At 41.3% G+C, this 18,132-nt stretch overlaps 1 protein-coding gene across 1 annotated transcript; it reads left to right on the top strand.

Moving 5' to 3' along the window:
* The first annotated feature begins 2,144 nt into the window (after positions 1-2,144).
* On the top strand, positions 2,145-4,757 carry LOC137780295 (protein phosphatase 1 regulatory subunit 3C-B-like). Its single transcript, XM_068568783.1, has 2 exons — positions 2,145-2,314; positions 2,721-4,757. Exons 1-2 carry the CDS (start codon positions 2,301-2,303, stop codon positions 3,748-3,750), a joined length of 1,044 nt encoding a protein of 347 aa, XP_068424884.1. The 5' UTR covers positions 2,145-2,300; the 3' UTR covers positions 3,751-4,757.
* The last annotated feature ends 13,375 nt before the right edge of the window (positions 4,758-18,132 follow it).

The following is an 18,132-nucleotide window of genomic DNA, read 5'->3' on the forward strand; positions in this document are numbered from 1 at the left end:
ATGAATATACACACACACACATATATATATATATATATATATATATATATATATATATATATATATATTATATAAGTTACTGATACTTCTCTACTGCAGAACACTTTAAATGTTGTATTCTAAATTAATCACTAAGCATATGTTTATCTTATTACAAATTTCTTTATTGCACCTGGTCCATGTTTGCATTTCTGATTTAGCAATGTGTACACATGCAGTACTGGTGTGCCAGTAAAGGTCAATCAATTTAAATTGCAAAATAGAAGAAGAGCGATTAAATAAAATGTGAACAGCTACAGTGGAGAGCACAAAACATAAAATATAATAAGCTTACCGGTTTATACTGGATACAACAGAGCCGTTGGTAATGTTTTGTTAGTATGATAAATATCAACATGTCCTTGATGACACGGTAGTCTACGTGCCTTTTGCCCATGCAGTAACTCGTGCCCTGTGTGACCCCCGCTGAACCCAATGTGTGCATAACAGTGGTGAGACAACCCTTAAATGAAGTGATTGACGCATCAATCGGACCTGGATGGTCGAATGCATGCATGGCGAGATGACCTTGTTATGTTATCCTTTCTTTAACATCCCAAACTTTTAATTTTGGCAAGATCACATGGACACTGCATGGCAGTAAGAGCTCAATGAGAGCAAACAGTCAATATTGTAGTTTCACCACCAAAATCAATAACAGAAACGTTGCTAGTGGTAGAAAAAAAAGACACTGGCAAATATCATATCATACGTAAAATAAGTTTGACGACAACTGTAAAGTCTCTTTGTAAACGATGTTTATGAACAATATAACATTTTCCTATCTTCTTCATATAAACCTTTTATCAGTGTTTTGAAAGTTGTAAATGCCGCTATATAGAGAAATCTGTTTTCTGACGCAATCTCCTGAGGCCACGTTGAGATTGATTTTATTAACCCGAAGAAAGCCAGACAGGTCTGCTGTCTTTATGATCATGCAAAAAGGGCATGTTTGATACTTGGAGTCTAAAGTCTCTCTGCAGATAATCCAGAGGCACACTTCCCCTGATGTGGAGGTTTGCGAAGATCAGAAAGAAGCCGATAGCTGGCTCTGAAATCAAAGAGTTTTTTATTTCAAGAAAGAAAGAAAATCAGGGACGGAAACAGATCGAACAGAGGTTGAACCTGCCGGTGGACATTTCTTATTCGGCTACAGAGTCTGTCAAACCTCTTTATTCTGGTTTGAAGCAGCACAGCCTCTCGGAGGCACAAACAGGGCATTTACTCTCAGTTACAAATTGATCAAATAATTCAAGGTGGCTGGGATGACCGAAGATTTAATAGAGTGTAATTAAATTAAGTTTACTCATTTCTGTGACTTTTTATAAAACACTCCCGACATGGCCTCCATTCTACAAATAAAGTCAGCAGTGTTTTGGGGATAATGTTTAACCCGCCACTGAAAAATCAATGAAGCTTTAAAAATAGCATCTCTGTCAACAATGTGAAAGTCAAAGCGACTTTGACAAAGAGGGGAAATCCAAAACCGTCAAAAGAAGTTTTACTTCTTAAACATAAAGGTTTGATTGAACATTGTATGTTGCACTGAATGTCTTTAAAATGTGCTTTAATCTGAGTTAGAAAAAGTGCTTTCTCACGTATTTTGGTCGGATCTGCTTTGACACCAAGAACTGGGGAAGACAAACCTGTTAGTTCACATTATTATTCATTATTTAAATGATATCTATTAGGTTAAACACAAAAGTGGTTTTAGGAACTAGGGCAATTGTATTTTTCATGCGTCACACTTTGCTTTCAACAAACTCACTGAGACAGAAATAATCCTGCTGTGGATTGGAGAATCCCAGTCATGAAGAGCCGCAGGGTTTATGCAGCACTCTCTGCAGTGAAGGTCGTCTCCAACACCAGCAGGGGTCCATCATGTTTCTCAAATAGCAGCTGAGGCAACAGCCTGAGGCATCCGAACTATGAGGCCCATGCGGGTGACACTCCCCTATCAGCTGGACAGCAGCCAGGCCAAGTTTGTGCCGATTGGTTGGCGAAGAATTGCACTACTGTCTCATTGGCTGTTGGAAGAAGCATATGACAGCGTATGCAAATTGTCTCTATGAGGCAGTTGAAATCCCTGAGTGCTGAGCAACCCCCACACTGTGAGGCAGAAGGAGCAAGAGCAAGGCGGAAGAGAAGGAGGCGTGACGGCAGTATGAGATTTTAAGAAACGCAGTTACCAGTCTCAGGGACAGAAAACTTTTTTTTGTAAAAAGCGCCTTTCTCCTTGGAACTGCTTATTTCTTTAATCCATGAGTGCTGCAAGGTAAGGATCAGAAAACGTTTTGGTTTTGGTTTCTTCAAAAGTGACGTGCCATGTCATGCTGAAAGGAAGATTGTACACACTTTAAAAGTTTTGGAGTGTGCATTATTTCGATCCCGAGAAGTCTAGTTTAGATTTGCAGAGCTGCGTAGTGTACATAAGCAGTATTTGTGAAATGGGGACTTTTCACGGAAACAGAAATTGCAAAGTTTTGGCATTTTGCCGATTGCAGAAGTGACAAGTTACATCAAAGCAGAACTTTTTTTTGGAGTCAGAAAAGTAAAGCCAATGTTCTAATCTCTGTCTCTTCCTTTATCCCTCAATTTACCACCTTTTCCCTCTCTCCCTCCACCTCTCTCCCTCCCTCTCGCACCACTTCCCCTCTGCTCTTCCCCTCTCCCTCCCTCAGTTTCCTCAGGTCGTTCAGTCCATCTGCAATGCCTGGCCCAGTAATGCCTATGGACGTCGCCATGAGATTTTACATCAGCCAGTCTCCGCCTCCTCTCCGAAGTTTCCTCAGCTCCTACGAGGAGCTTCAGAGAAACAGGAACCGGGTCAACCAGTCCTCTGCCCTCAGCCACAACCAGCAGCTCTACAAACCACTGCGGCCATGTCTCAGCAACCCACCCAAAGCCGTGGACGACGGCGACTGCGTCGGCTGGAACAACGGCAAGGCCGGCAAGAAGAAGGTGGTGTTCGCAGACACGAAGGGCATGTCACTCACCGCCATCCACGTCTTCTCCAAGTTCGACGACGAGCCGTATCAAAGCAAGCGGTGTCGGGATATCGGCGAGGATCTGCAGTTCGACATGACAGACCTGGAAGCAGCCACAAGGGATCTTAAGATCAGCCCGATGCGCAACCTGGCACTGGACTTCAAACAGCCCTCAGCCGACTACTTGGATTTCCGAAACCGCCTGATTCACAACTCCGTCTGTTTGGAGAACTGCTCGCTGCAGGAGCGCTCGTTGACCGGCACCATCAAGGTCCGGAACTTGGGGTTCGAGAAGTCGGTGCAGTTGCGCGCCACATTCGACTCGTGGGCCAGCTTCACGGACGTGGAATGCACCTTTATGAACAACATCTACAACAGCCAGGATACTGACACCTTTGCATTTGTCCTGGACTTGCCTCTCCACATACCACCGGAGAAGCAGGTCGAGTTCTGCATCCGCTTCCAATCCCAGGGTCAGACCTTCTGGGACAATAACGACGGCAAGAACTACGTTCTCAGGCACGGTGGCTGTAATGGTGAGGACTTGAACGTTCACATGGCCCCAACTTCTGTTGAGCAGGGGAAGGCAACTGAGCACAGACACGGGGGTGTGAAGGTACTGGAGATGGAGTTTGATCAGTATGGCAGCCCTCGTATGTCCAGTGGTATCTTTCCTGGCTGGCAGAGCTGGGGCCAGATTCAAAACGCCGTGCCTTATTGGTGAAAGAAGCAGCGCCATTGGAAACCAGCTGTGCGTAGAGACTTGCTCTCAGCTAGGAACTGAAGCAAACAACCTCTGCTTTTTAAGCAGTGAAAGTGTACAAACCAGTCAGAAACCTAACTGTAATGTGCTCATCTGACCTGCTCCCTTGCTGTAACATGGTCCTGTGGCCTGAGAGACCGAATGAAATGTGGATAGAAGACAAATAAATGGGAAAAAATTGTAATTTTTCACATACAGCTCATTTGTAAAATATTAACGTGCCTTCTCAGAGTGCCTGCCCACTAAAATACAGACAATTTGTACAGCCCACTAAAAATGTTAAGCCCCTTCTGAGGGCCTGATGTAATGGTTAATTATGCACTGATTGCAATGTCCCTCTCAATGTGATGTCTGTAAACTGAAGGTGTGGAAAATGGAGCTGATTAAGTCCTTCATATTGAAGGGAAAGTACAGGGAGTGCATGGCGATAAAATGCTTCTCTACTGAAAGAAACTCGATTGATTCATTTCTAATGAAAAAATGCACACTAAACTTTTGCACATTCACAGGAAAAAACAATAATATGTGATTCAAAAGGTCATAATTAATTTAATTTTGAGTCATGCAACCCTTATTTTCCCTCCATGTGTTAATTGCACATGTCGTGTTTGAAAGATGTAATTATTGAGGTTTATTATTGAGTCGCGATCAACAGATGCGTCAGAAGAGAGACGGTGCACGTGATTGGTTGTCTCGAACAAGGAAGACGTTTGGAAATGTTGGTGGTTCAAGTATGTGAAGGAAGGAAATGATTGAAGATGAATGTTTATATTTGCCTGTTTGAAGAAGTGCAATTATGAGAGGAGTGTACAGTATGTGTGGCTGGAGGTGAGATTTCTCTTTTTTGAATCAATCTATTTTTTTCTCATGAGGAAAAGGTCTTTTTCCCCCCAGCATTTTGTTTCACTTGAAGGTGTGTGTGATGTATTTCCCTCACAGAAATAAACTTTTATATTTGTGCTAAAAAAGTCATGACTCCCGAAACCTTTCTTATGAATGTTTTGGTAGTTTTTGCTCAGTTTGATGATCAAGATGAACCTGCCAGGTGTTAAATTGAAATGTTTTAACTTGTAATAACATTTAATATAATCATGTAATAATGATTTAGAAATAAAAATCGAACAAATATTCATTTTCTTATTCTTTTTCTCCATTTCTATCAGTTCTTTACACATTTTACAAGTGTCCTTTTCTTACTTTCATGATGCCTTCCTCGTCAACATCAAAGTACAAATAGTGCTCCAGACATCAAACAGGTGCACCCAGTACAACTATTCAATAAACAACAAGTTTGTTTAGGTCTCAGACATAACAACAACAGATAAACGTCAACAAGATAAATGTCAACAAAAATACTCATGTTTGATGTCTAATTACATAAGTGATGTTTGTAAACACATACTGTAGGAGCAAACTATAAACTATAGTCTCGTGTTTACAAACATGTGAGTAACATCAATGTTTTACGCATACCTAATCAGAGGGCGGGGCCTTTATTGACCTGAACAATGGGGTAAAGCAAGCCTTTACTGGGGAGAGGCCTTCAGTTATATATGTATTATATACATGTCTGTAATATTGTAAATATATGCATCTATTTGTCAAGTGGATTTACTGTTGTCCGCCTTCGTTTAGTGCACAAATAAACACACCTTTCATCCAGATTAGACACCTTTACTTTGACAGACACTGTATTAGGTACCTGCATTCTTTTTTCTTGTCCAAATTATACAAAGTACTCTCAGGTTAAAAGAAGTCACCTCCAGATGACAAAACAGTGGGAGCGATCATCAGCTGGTGAAGTTGAACCTACACGATGCATTCCTGCACGCAATACAACCAGTAACAAGACATTAGGTCTCTTAAATGCCCAATTCAAGTGATGTTGCATCCTGTACACACAGTCTACCTCATGCATTTAGAAATTGTCACCTTAATTACAAAACTCTGGACTCCACGAACACTTTCACAGCAAAAACATTGCAAAACCCTCTGTTCATTGTATATTTGGAACGAGGATGAAAGCAGAAATAAAGCCTCAATTGCTTGCAGCAGTCTCTTCCCTCTGACTCTTTTCAATTGTCCGTGCTGCTGTCCGTTGATTCAAAGTCATCAAGAATAACGCTCACTCCCTTCCTTTGGCAAGCACAAAGGAAAGGCCTCAGGCCGAACCAGGATGACGCTCTTAAGCTCGACAATTCCTGCGTTATTACTTTTAACTCTTTAACTACAGGCGTAACTTTGCTTTTTGGGGTATTATTTAATTTTTTTACAAAAGGCATATATCATTTAAAGCAGCTAAGAGTATCATGACATGTCATTTTCATGGCTCATAGCGGTATTTTACCATGTCCATAGCTGGAACTGATGACTATGCAGAATTACACTATACAATATATACTCGAAATTTTGAGCCTTGACTTTAATTTTGATGATGTTTCTAAAAGAATCCCTGCGTGTAAAGCGTATTGTGGATGCATTAGTTATTTGTCGTTTTGTTGGATCTTCACAGGGGTGTCGGACCTCCAGTTCTCACTACAGGTTTTATTTTGAAAGGTATCTTTTTCATCTTTCACAATAAACCCGGTGTCATCATGAACTGAACTGGCCTTTAGGCCGCGGCTCATCTCCAACTGCTGGCTGATACATTCCTTTAATACCTGTAATTTCCTGATGAATTACCGAAACCGGCCGCTTCCTCTCCGCCAACCCTCCTCCGTCTTTCTGTTTTTCATTCCCTCTGCATACGTACAAAGCCTTCACCGTCTTTGTGGGCGTGGCCTACTCTCATTTCCTTTTCTCGGTTTGGTTTTCCTGTTTACATTCCATGTATGATTTGAATTTTTTTTATTTATTTTTTTACCAATAACGCCCTACGCCCTCACCCACAGCCAAGACATGTAGCTTCATGTCGCTCACAGTCCAACAGCAAAGTAGGCCGGGCTGCGTGCACAGAACGACTGGAGACGATGGATGCAAGAGAATGAAGAGAGACAGAAGCCTCCAATGCGGTGGTGAGGTCACAAAAACAGACCCAAGTCTGCGAGGTGTAAACAAGTTTCTCAAAGTCATCTGAGGGCGATTTGCCATTTGTATTGACTAAAACGTCCTGCGGTTTTAAAGCTACAGATGTGATGAATGAATTAGGAGTACAATGGGGGGCGTTAAAAAATAGGCCATCACAGAAAAAAGCTTTCCGGAACAAAAAAGTTAAATAAACGCAAAAGGAAAATGTGGGAAAAGGTTTTTGTGTTTACTGGGCAAAACTCAGAGAGGAGTTATAGAGATTTAGAGTCTGTGAAAACACAAAAACATCTATATTTTTAATGAGCAGTGATTGGTCAGTGACCTTAAAGATGGACTGTGAAGTACATGCACAGAATAGAAGAAGTGTGTGTGTGTCTGGAAAAGAGAAAGGGAAACTGAAGAATGAAGAAAGAATGTGGCGTAAACAATGTGAAGTGGAAGAAAAAGTCGAAGACAGCCGATGCTAAATATAGCTTATCTGCTGAGATAAGAGCAGCTAGCGCTTCACTTCCAGCAAGAGGAGACTGCCACGTCCGGATGGTTCCCCAAAAACGTTAAAAGGATGAACTGTTTATATCATGGCGACCACAAAAAAGGAAAACAGCTCAGTTTGTTGAGTTGAACTGTCCTCCAGGCGAGTTACTTATGAAACTAACAGTAGGAAAAAGTGAGTTGAATTAATAATTATTGATCTTCAGAGATAAGAAGTCTACTGAGGTGCACGCTTCAAGTAACCAAAGTTCAGTTCGTTGAAATTAGGCGCAAAATAAATGAGAGTTAATAAGTTATCAGATATGGAACAAATAGCACACATTCACAAAAGGATTTCACATCATTTGTGACATTTTCTCTCTGATTCACAAAAGATATTTCACGAGTGACAACACAACCCTGGAAGTTTTGGATCTGCGTGAAAATTGCCTTTTTCTTCTGAGGATGGGTCGGTCCATATAGGCCATACATAAATCACCTTCTCACCCTTTCTCATTTGCACATGTTTAGGAGTACAATAGCTGTCTTGGCTCTGACTGAATATACAAGTAGACCCTCTTGAGATGAAATATTTATATATATTTACTCTTGTGTCCGGTGACATGGAGGGAAAACAAGGCAAGTCGTCTCTGCGTGCCAACCTGCACGGAGAGACTACGTGCAGGTTGGCATGAACACGCTGGTGGGAGGTTCCCTCCTCCAAAAACACAGAAACACAACTCCTCCGATGAAAAACAGGAAAAGAAAACTAGTGGATCAGGTGGATGTTATCGACATGAACCTGTTTGTTTTGACAGGAGATTGTATAATAAGTTTAACTCTTGCATGTTCTGATCTCGATCAGACCAATTTAAAAGTTTTATCTCTGACAAATTGATTTTATTTAATCAGATTGTCATGAGGTTTCAGGACTTTATCAAAACATCTGAACACACACGACACCTTTTTTGATCATTTTCATTCAGTTTCAGGTGTTTTATTTCACTTTTGTTAACTATTCTCAGGAGGACAAGCTATTAGAAATGAGAGGGTGAGACTAATCAATTTGTGATTAAAGACACACGCTCATTCATTAGATGGACACACACACACACACACACACACACACACACACACATAATGCATCAGAAGAAGTTATGAAGACAAAGAGACAACCAATGTAGTGAAATATTTATAAAAACAGTCAGTTTAGATTATGTAATCTGTACTCTGATCTCTTTTTATTTATGTTTTTCTTTCTGCCCGAAAAAAGAGTTGTAAGTGCACAAGTCATGTTGGGCAAATAGGAGTTAAACAATGTGTATCGTTCACTACAAGAACAAAATCTAACACAACATTAGGTGATAATATATGTATTGTTGTGGGTTCATAGCTATATTGAGGCAATTATTTTGGACCGAGATCAAATTATTATGAAACAAACACAACAGGTCAACATTTGTACGGACAAGAAGATAACGGTGTGTGTTTGTGTGCGTGTGTGTGTTTGATTTGGACGGAACTACCTGTTTCTGTCCTTTTTGACACTGTGTGTGTTTATGTGTTTGTGCGTGTGTTTGTGTGTGTGTGTGTGTGTGTATGTTTGTGTGTGTATAAAGTGTCCGCACGTCTCAGTTTAAGCTCTTCCTCTGGCACGTGACCGGATAGATAAGCAATCAGTCGGGACAGAAGGTTTTTTTATTGTAAAGTGTGCGTACGCGTGCCGGTGTGTTTAGTTTCATTGATTGTCCCGTATCGATCCTGAAGGGGTCCACGATCGGGAGTCAAAGTCCGAGCAGGTGCAGAACTTCTTCATCCGTATTTGGTTTTCAATAACTGGAAGTATTTGAAATGGTGGATGTTTTGATATAAAGTGTCCACCGTGAGGCGCGAGGATGATCTTGGAAGGAAAATCAATTTTCAACACACACACATACACAGAAACTTGTGTTCGCCTCCATTGTGTTTTAATTCACAGAACGCCAAATAAATGATGTAGTCAAAGTCACAAGTGAGAGGAAAAAAAAGGATCTGAGAATTCATATTTCTCTCTTTCCTTCTGTCTTTGACACTGCCTGCAGTTTTGATGCACTATTATCTGAACAAGCTGATGAAATACTGTAAAATCAATTTTCTTCTTTATGTGACGTGAAACTTGCCTTTCATATAATGAAACCCAACATTTTTTTTCATTTTGGCTGAAAGACAGACCTGGCTTACTTTTCATTTTTGTAATTTCTTTCTCCTCAAAACTGTGGTTATAATCCTCAAGACAGAAGGATGGAAAACGTGCACAGGATTATCAATCTGCAATCGCAGGAGAAAAGGCCTTTAAATGGTTTCCACTGTCAGTGGTTGTGGTATCAGTGGTTAGACATGTGTGTTATTTTGGCCTTGAGTGAGTTGGACAGTGATAACATTCGCTCACACGTGCATAAGCTCAAACACATGACATGCTTTAACGCATGTGAATACAAACCGACTCAAACAAACACACATGACAGAACAAAGAATAACATTCAAGGATTAAATGAAAGTTGCAAAACTGTTTTGCTGTTCTGCTTTTCAATTTACACATGCATGATTTCCTTTTATTTGTTTTCTCAACAGTGGAAGAGGCTCTGATTGTTTCTCTTCCACTGCTTTTTATTAAATATACCAAACCAGTGTAATTCTACAGGACATTTGTACCTTCTTGTAAAAAAGTAAATGATACATTTTGTCTAATTTAAGGACCAAAAACCTCCAAAATAAATGATGCTAAATTTCCTCCAAAAGTGAAATGACACTGATAAAAAGAAGAGTGGGATTCAACTCAACAGTTCAGGTGTGGCTGCGTAACCGCACATCTATTTGGGAATATAATTCATACAACATGTTTGGCAACACATGCGGCACGAGGAGCTTCACTTTCCTGCTTCTGCTCGAGCCGCTTATATGTTGTTCATACATAAAACACAAAATATAGATCTGTCCGGGAGAAAGTCCACCAGCGGAGATGCATTTAGAATTTCCAATTTCTTTTTCTTTTTTTTAAAAATAGGCTCTCATGTTTGACGACACGTCTCTCTTCGCACAAACGATCTGTTCTGTGGTGAGCCGTGAGGAGCGTAACGCTGGTTAACCAGGATGGGAATAGCTGGAGAGCTGCTATAGAAGCAGCAGACTGTCTGTCTGACCGGCTGGAAGATAGCCAGGAGGCCCGTCTGCACATGAAAGAGACAAGGAGGCATGTAAGAGGCTGTCATGTGACCCTGAAATACACACACTGGAAGAAAAAAAACACTATAATTAGCATGAAGACATGACTCATGGTATTGAGAGTATATCTCCAAAGACCAAACTGAAATAGTTGCTGAGGTCCATTGGTCGGATAAAGCAACGGGCAGATCTCCAACAGGTGTTTCCACAAAGACCACAGCTGTCATGTTTGCGTGAATATCGTTTGTCTGGATGAGCACAACCCATAACCGGCTAAAGTTAAACCGCGTCGAGGCTACAAGTGTCAGCGTGTCAGAGACACAAGACTGATGGATGCTCGCAGTTAGTTTTTAAGCTACCTTGTAACATGTGAATCATTTAAGCGTAAATATTTACTTAATGCCACAAGTCGGAGTGAACAGGCTTATTGGGAGTTATCGCCTGGGGACCATGATTCATCCAAGATGACATAGCAATGTGGCCATGAGGTTATGGTTCAGTATGACCCGGTATGGGCTCAGAAGCGTGACTCAGAGAACAGGCAGGTAAAGAGACAAGTTCAGTTTGACTTGTGGCCAGAAACAGACCAAACTCAATACCAGAAGAGCAAGGAAGGTCAGGGAAACATTCAGGTAGAACAAGAGGCAGAGAGGCAGAGCACTGAAGCAGCAAAATACATAAAATAGTCTGCTGGAGAATGAATGGAAGTGGACAGGGGTATATACCGCAAAGCTAACGGGGAAGTGGGAATAGCCAATAATAAATGTCAGTCTGTGTTGAGCACCTCTCTAAAAGATCTCCTGCTTTTTAGTCTCCAAGGACATACAAATACTCATTCAGAAGTGTGTGTGTGTGTACATATATATATATATATATATATATATATATATATATATATATATATATATATATATATATATTGGTTTAACTCTTTAAAATCCTGTGAGACAAATCACAGAGCAGAAACACTTGTGTACACACCCAACCATGCACAAATAGTCACGTCTATGTTCAGGTGGGACTAAAAATACAAACCGGGTAACCAACAACAAAGACCTTCTTGTTTCCGAGCTTCCACTGCTGACTTTTTCTGCGGCTGACCTTCAAGTATCAGGACCTCCACAACTGCCGGGACCTAATTTCTCAATTAGTGAAAAAGCCTCAAGTGTTTAAAATCTTCAGCTTTTGAGAGAGTCATGCACAATTTGGAGGTAGCAGACAAGAGGAGGTCATGCAACAGGTTTCAGGTTTCTTCTTATGGCACTTTAGCAGGGCTGCATGGGGTTTGTGGTCTTGCCCACAGCATCAAATTTGAGTACAAAGAGCTGTTTCAGGTACCAGATTAGCTTCACGGCACTAAATGTTCCGCAGCTGCTGCAGAAAAGGACATATTTTAAAGTAGCATTGAAGATGCTGTGTCAGAGTTGTACCTGTGCAGGGTTGTTTTATACTGGGAACTGTCCTGGCTCAGGAACTGAAGTATATCACATGATTTAAGTGCTTTGTATGTGATCCTGGCTTTAACAAGGACCAGGGAAGCCAAAATAACTTTGCTTGTTGCTGCAAGTGTGAACATAACGTCATGTGTTTATGTACCATCCTACTTTATCAACCTTCACATGTGATACACACCTTTAAGTTTGCTTATTCACCAGATGAAAGCAGACTGGATCACTGTAGCCCGGCAGCAAGCTGCTCCTCTAAGAGCTTCTTTATAAAAGTCCAGTTACATAATACAGTAAAAAGAATCTTTAATGGCATTTTGTGTTAAATAAAGCTCACTGCTCCAAGATCTGACATCAGCAGCACTCTATTTGATGGAATAAACAGGCTGCCTGGGAGACATACATGCCTGCAAAGGTAGAACACAAAGAGAAGGAACCAAATTAGAAATGTGCGTATTTATTCTTAAACTTCCATGTTTACTGCATTAGTCTAAGTTGTACGAGTTAGTTATGGCACTTTTAATCACGTCCACGAGCTCATATTGCTCTGTCATGCAAAGTTGATGCATTTTAAACGATAATTCTGGAGAGAAGAGGAAGAATCATGACCACTGTGATATCGTGCTTTCTGTACTGACCACTTCCTCGGGTTGTTTTTTGACTAATGTCTACCTGAGGAGAGAATAAAGTTGCTCCACCTGTACAACAACAGCTTAAGAGTTGAGTTCACAAAGTGTTGACATAGCCATGCAGACTCTGCGTGCTTTCAGTGCACGTGAGCGTGCTCCGCTAGCTAGCTTGCGGCCACTGCCCTGCCCGGCTCTCACACGCCGTTTACAGCTGATAACGCCGTCCAAACTGACGGGGTCGTCGCAGAAGAGTAGTGTGCACCCTCCAGGCCCCATCTTAGATAAACACCATCAGCTCTATCAGCTTTTTCACTGTTGTTTGCCCCGTTAGAGCTGTTAGCACAGTTAGCTGTGCGCTAACTGTGAGGAGATTTATATCTATTCTCCATCCTTCCTCTTTCCAGTTGTTGCTCGCAGCGTTGTTTGATGTTAAACACTGGGACCTGTGAAGACTGCTCAGTTTATAAGGTCATAAGTATGTTTTAGCATAGACAGCATTGCATCTGTTTGTGTGTTTATGTTTGAGTCATGTGAGCGGTTTGTGCGTCAGTGTGTGTATTTGCGTCTGACGGACGGTGCTGGCTCAGCCTTAAAGGTCAAACAGAACGATTTAGTCCCCCGAACTCAAAACATAGGAGATCGCATTCCTTTGTGGCAGAAATATGTCTCGGCTGCAACGCACCTCATATTTCAAGAGCCGTATTAATATTTGTCCATGTTGAAGTCTAGCTACTACACATCGCAAAAACTTTACATTAACTCTAGATTTTACTTCCAACGCAGGATATGCGTAAAGATGGTGGATTCTCCTTCCCAAATGACAAGTTTCTTTAAAAGTACACAATTTAAAACACGGTAACCAACAGCTGAGAATGACAAGCTTGATAATCTGACAGAACTTCAGTCTGTCATTGTGGTTCATCAATATGATTGTCAGATGATGACCCAAACTCTGTGGAAGTGGTTGATTGAGCAATTGACTTGTTGTTTATGTCCATAAAATACATATGTTGATGACAGGAGTTGTTTTTTTTTGCTGGTGTCTTGCCAGAAACCTGTTTAGCTGTGTGAATTATGGCTCTGCTGCTGGAAGACCACGTCCCCATTCTTAAATTCTTAACCTTGTCTCTGGTTCGGTCGACTATCTACGGAACTGGGGAAAGAGTCATGAACATCGGACCGATGACAACACCGAACAAATTAAAGGTATAAGCAGCGATTCTGTTGTCTGGAACCAGAAGGAAGATGTACATTTCAACGTATAAAAGCGGGACAGTTCTTTTGTTCGTATTTAGCAGGCTTCACATCGAACGCATTCAATACAAAATGGACAAAAAGGTCGTTCAAATGGCGATAATAATTCATCAAAATTCTGCAACAAGACAATCAAATCCAGTCAATACTGTTATCCTAATTATTGAAATAAAAAGACAACAACTGCAGCGTCTTCAAATTTACATTTGGAATGATTTAAGCTGCAAATGTCTGCAGTCACCATTGAGACGCGCTAACGACCCCGACATATCCACTTGTGTGTCTTTTTGTCAAGTCTATCGGTAACGTGGTTCTTTCACGTAAAAATAAATCATCTTATCAGAAGTTGACACTGAAATATCTCAGCAACTAGAGGATGGATTATCATGATACAAACATGCACGTGTCCCAGAGGATAAGTCCTGATACCTTTGGCGATCCTCTGACTTTTCCTCTTGGACAACCAACTTGGATCGATTGCCATGACATTGAAAAACGCCAATGGAAACCCATAACCCAGATAAGGTAGTGAAACAAAGCCAATCTGATCACTTGAAACTAGTCTTTCTTAAGAATCTGATTTTAGAAACAAATGGGGGTTTTCTGCAGTAAACGTAGACTTAGTCTTGTGCTATTTTTGGCCACAACGTGGTTAAAGTCAGCAGTAAAGAGACGATAAGAGCTAAAGAGATGGTCAACGGGTTGTCGATAAGCAAAGCTGAGGAGATAACGTAGCTCTGAGAGAAAATGGGTTGTGATATTGAGCTAATGATCATTTTACAGCTTTACAGTTACTTCTCAAAGCTAACTGGAGTTCAAAGTGCTACATTTCTTGTCTTATCTGTTGGAGGTTAACGTATCGATATGAGCTGCTGGGGTTAAACCCTCACTTTAGAAGCCACGTACAAGGTGAAACTGATAAGAGACTGAGGTTCCTGATGGAGAAATGCTCCCATTGAATTTAAAAGTAAGTAACCTCCAATTCAGTGCGTCGGTGCAGTTTTGAGGTTCCACTACAAGTACAAGTACTACTACTGTACATGTTAGACACTTTGTTAGCCACGAAGAAACACGAGTCTAAAAGCTGTCTGAAAATTGAATTAGACCAGAATTTGTAAATGAACATAGATTTTATTTTTTACATGGAATCTGCATTACAAAGTTAGGGGCCGATCACACCAGACGCAACTTTTAAAAGAGGAAAAAGTCCCTATAAAAGCGAAGGTTTTGGGTTCACGATATTAAAAAAAAAGAATACTGCGAATATTACTATCTAATTAAATACCGCTAATATTAGCGCCTCGTCGGAGGTTGCCATTTTCTTTTGAATTCTCTGTTCATACCACATGAAAACAGGAAGGAATAAAGCCCCGCCTCCTGCTTGATCCGATTGGCTGCCTGGGCCGAGCGTGACAGTGATGAGCTGCGCGACTCTGCGCCTTGCGCTTAAAAGTTGAGAATATTTTAACTCTTAAGCGTGCTGAAAAAATGCGAGCAAAACACGACACGCAGCGCTTAAAAGGCGCATGAAAGGTGCTGTACTATCGGAAAACAATAGTTTTGCTAGCGACGGGTTTTTGAGAGTCGCGTCTGTTGTGATCGGCCCCTTCGAGCTCATTTCATGTCATCTTTAAAAAAGCATGTTTGTCACTCCGTTTCTGAGCTGTGAAATGCTTTGATGAGCCTTCGTGCATTGCACCTCTTGAATTGCAAACATTTTCGAGATCTAATAAAAAAGGTAACCGACAGCAGCAGTGGACGTCCTGCACATCCTCACGCACGGACAGCACGGAATCAATTGTCATCACAATGGACCGTCTTCTCCCCAACAGCTGGAGTCACGTTTTAACAAGAAAGGAAGGAAGAGCAGCTATTCCTGTCGAGCAGCTGATGGGGTTAGCAAGTGTGTAGCTGTAACAGGATGCCACGCTACAGGCCCATGCAGTGAGCGCGTGATCAGCTGGAGAGGGGGAGGGGAGTATTTAGGAAAGTGGTGAAGGCAGAGGTGAGCAGAGGACAGTGGGGGGAAGGGAATTCAAGGAGTGTCCCAGAGACAAGGAGAGAGAGAGAGATGGCGAGGCAGAACTAAAGAGGCTTTCAGAGTCCTGACCTCAACTAGACCTTGTCAACACAGGGCTCAGTCGGGAATTTAACACGTTCTAGTGTTCTGGGACTCAGACACACAGTTCCCATCATTTTCCATGTCGAGTAGAGCTGGAGTTCACAGTTTGTCAACGATCGATTCTCATTTGGAATTAGGGACCTTTTTAATTATCTGATTTTGTCCGATCGTTATGATGAATGATGAGTTTAGGGGGGATTTTTTTTACAAGAACGTAAAAGAGCAGCGAAATGCGTTCCACGTGCCTCTCCTGCATGAAATAAAAGCACTGATCTGTATTAGATGCTGAAATGGACGGAAAGAAAAATCATTAAATAGCCTCAGACTATGTGCCATCAGAGATAAACATTTTTTTTTTAAAAAGCTTCCATTAGCACCAATCATGCTCCTGCAGGAAGGGCAGCGCTGTCGGTTTTCTTCTGAGCGAGATTATTAATGGGGTCTTGTTGTGTCTGCTGTCAGAGAAATGTGACGAGGAGAGTCTGAAAGGAACCAGCATCCACGTGAGTCTCTCTGAATAGACAAAGGGACAAAGAGAGCAGAAGCCTCATCAAACCACACACACACACACACTAACACACACACACACACACACACACACACACACACACACACACACACACACACACACACACACACACACACACAACAACAACTTCCCCTAACAAGCTATGAAAATGTCGCATCCACACATGTGAACACGCACATGAATAAACTCTACGGACTCTCATGAACGCAAACAAACGGGCGCACATACATGAGCGGTGAGCAGTTTGTTGTTGTCTTTATTTCCACTTGACAAACACAGTAAACACGCAGGCGTATTGTCTCTGAGGATACTTTGTGTGTGTATGTCATGAATCTCAGCACACAACATTTTTCTGCTATTTATTCGGAGCAGAAAAACAAATTCTCGGGTTTAGAGGTCAAATGCTAAATGGGTCACAGTGGAGGAACGGGGAGATTCAATGTCACTTTAACTTTGTACTCAGCTAAAGAGGCTGCTGATCTTGTTAACCCTTTAATTGGGCTTTTTTTTACTGTCACTGTCAGTAATGATCAGCATCTGCAAAATTAAACTATATCTAATGCAACCAGGAAGGGTTGATGAAAAAAAACAAACACATACTGATTTAAGTAATTGTTAGATAAGTGACCGTATAATGTGGATGAAGGGCATTTACTTCATTATGGTTTCGATTCACCGAGCACAACAGGTGCAGAGTGAGGTTGACTTGATTAGGTGGCGTTGAAAGTCACACGACACGGTGCTGACACACACGTCGCGGACCAAATGTAACAGAAAGCATCACGGCAGTGAGGGAGGCCAGGTGACCGGGGGGGGGGGGGGACTATTTCAATCAGTTTCAGCAAATAAATTAGGTTTAATCCATTTGAGTCTTAATTTATAGTATGGGTTCCGGTTACCACAAACACATGTTATTCTGGTTGTCATAATCGTATTGTTTAAGTCTCTGGCGAGATCTAGCACAGGCTGAAAAATATACAAACTGTTAAACAAGGCCAAACATATACAACTTGCTATGTATTTTTTAACAATTAAGGTGATTCAAGTAATAAAGCATATACAATGATAATAATATTGGCCATTGGGACTATGGGTCATGCTAACTTTGCAAACAGGGTAAGTCTCCTGAAACCTAAATAAACATAAATCATTTTTAAAGACTGAGTCTGTCCAAAGTAAACAGACCACAGGAACAGCTCCTCTTTAAAAGCTTTGGTTTCTTTATTCTCTTACTTCGAGGAGGTGAAATGTGGACATTTTGTGCATTTCTTCCTCCAAAAAAAAGTTTCATTTTTGTTTTATCTTTTTAAACAATATGTGGGGACCACATATCTAAATGTCCCATTCATATTCATGTCCAGATATGCAACTTTCACTGTGCATTAAATTCAATCAAAAGATGTTGCCATGTCGTTGTACCGAATGTGTCCACTGCAGAGAGGTGAGGCGAGTTCAGCGAGGTCAAACAGGTGGACGTGAGATATGGATGGAGGCTTTGACAGAACATGTGAGCTGGAATTAGGCCAAGTGGGCTAAAGGTCAAACACTGTATATAACGTTACAGAGAGGGGGAAGGGAGAGAGGGAGGGAGACAGGGAGATTAGGTGACAAAGAGCAGGAGAGAATATGAGAGTGTCAAAGAGGTGAAAAAAGATTGGAAATAGT

Source organism: Clinocottus analis, unplaced genomic scaffold (genome assembly GCF_023055335.1).
Source record: "Clinocottus analis isolate CAN_PGR_092001 unplaced genomic scaffold, fCliAna1.0.p SCAF_8, whole genome shotgun sequence".
In the NCBI taxonomy this organism is placed as follows: domain Eukaryota; kingdom Metazoa; phylum Chordata; class Actinopteri; order Perciformes; family Cottidae; genus Clinocottus; species Clinocottus analis.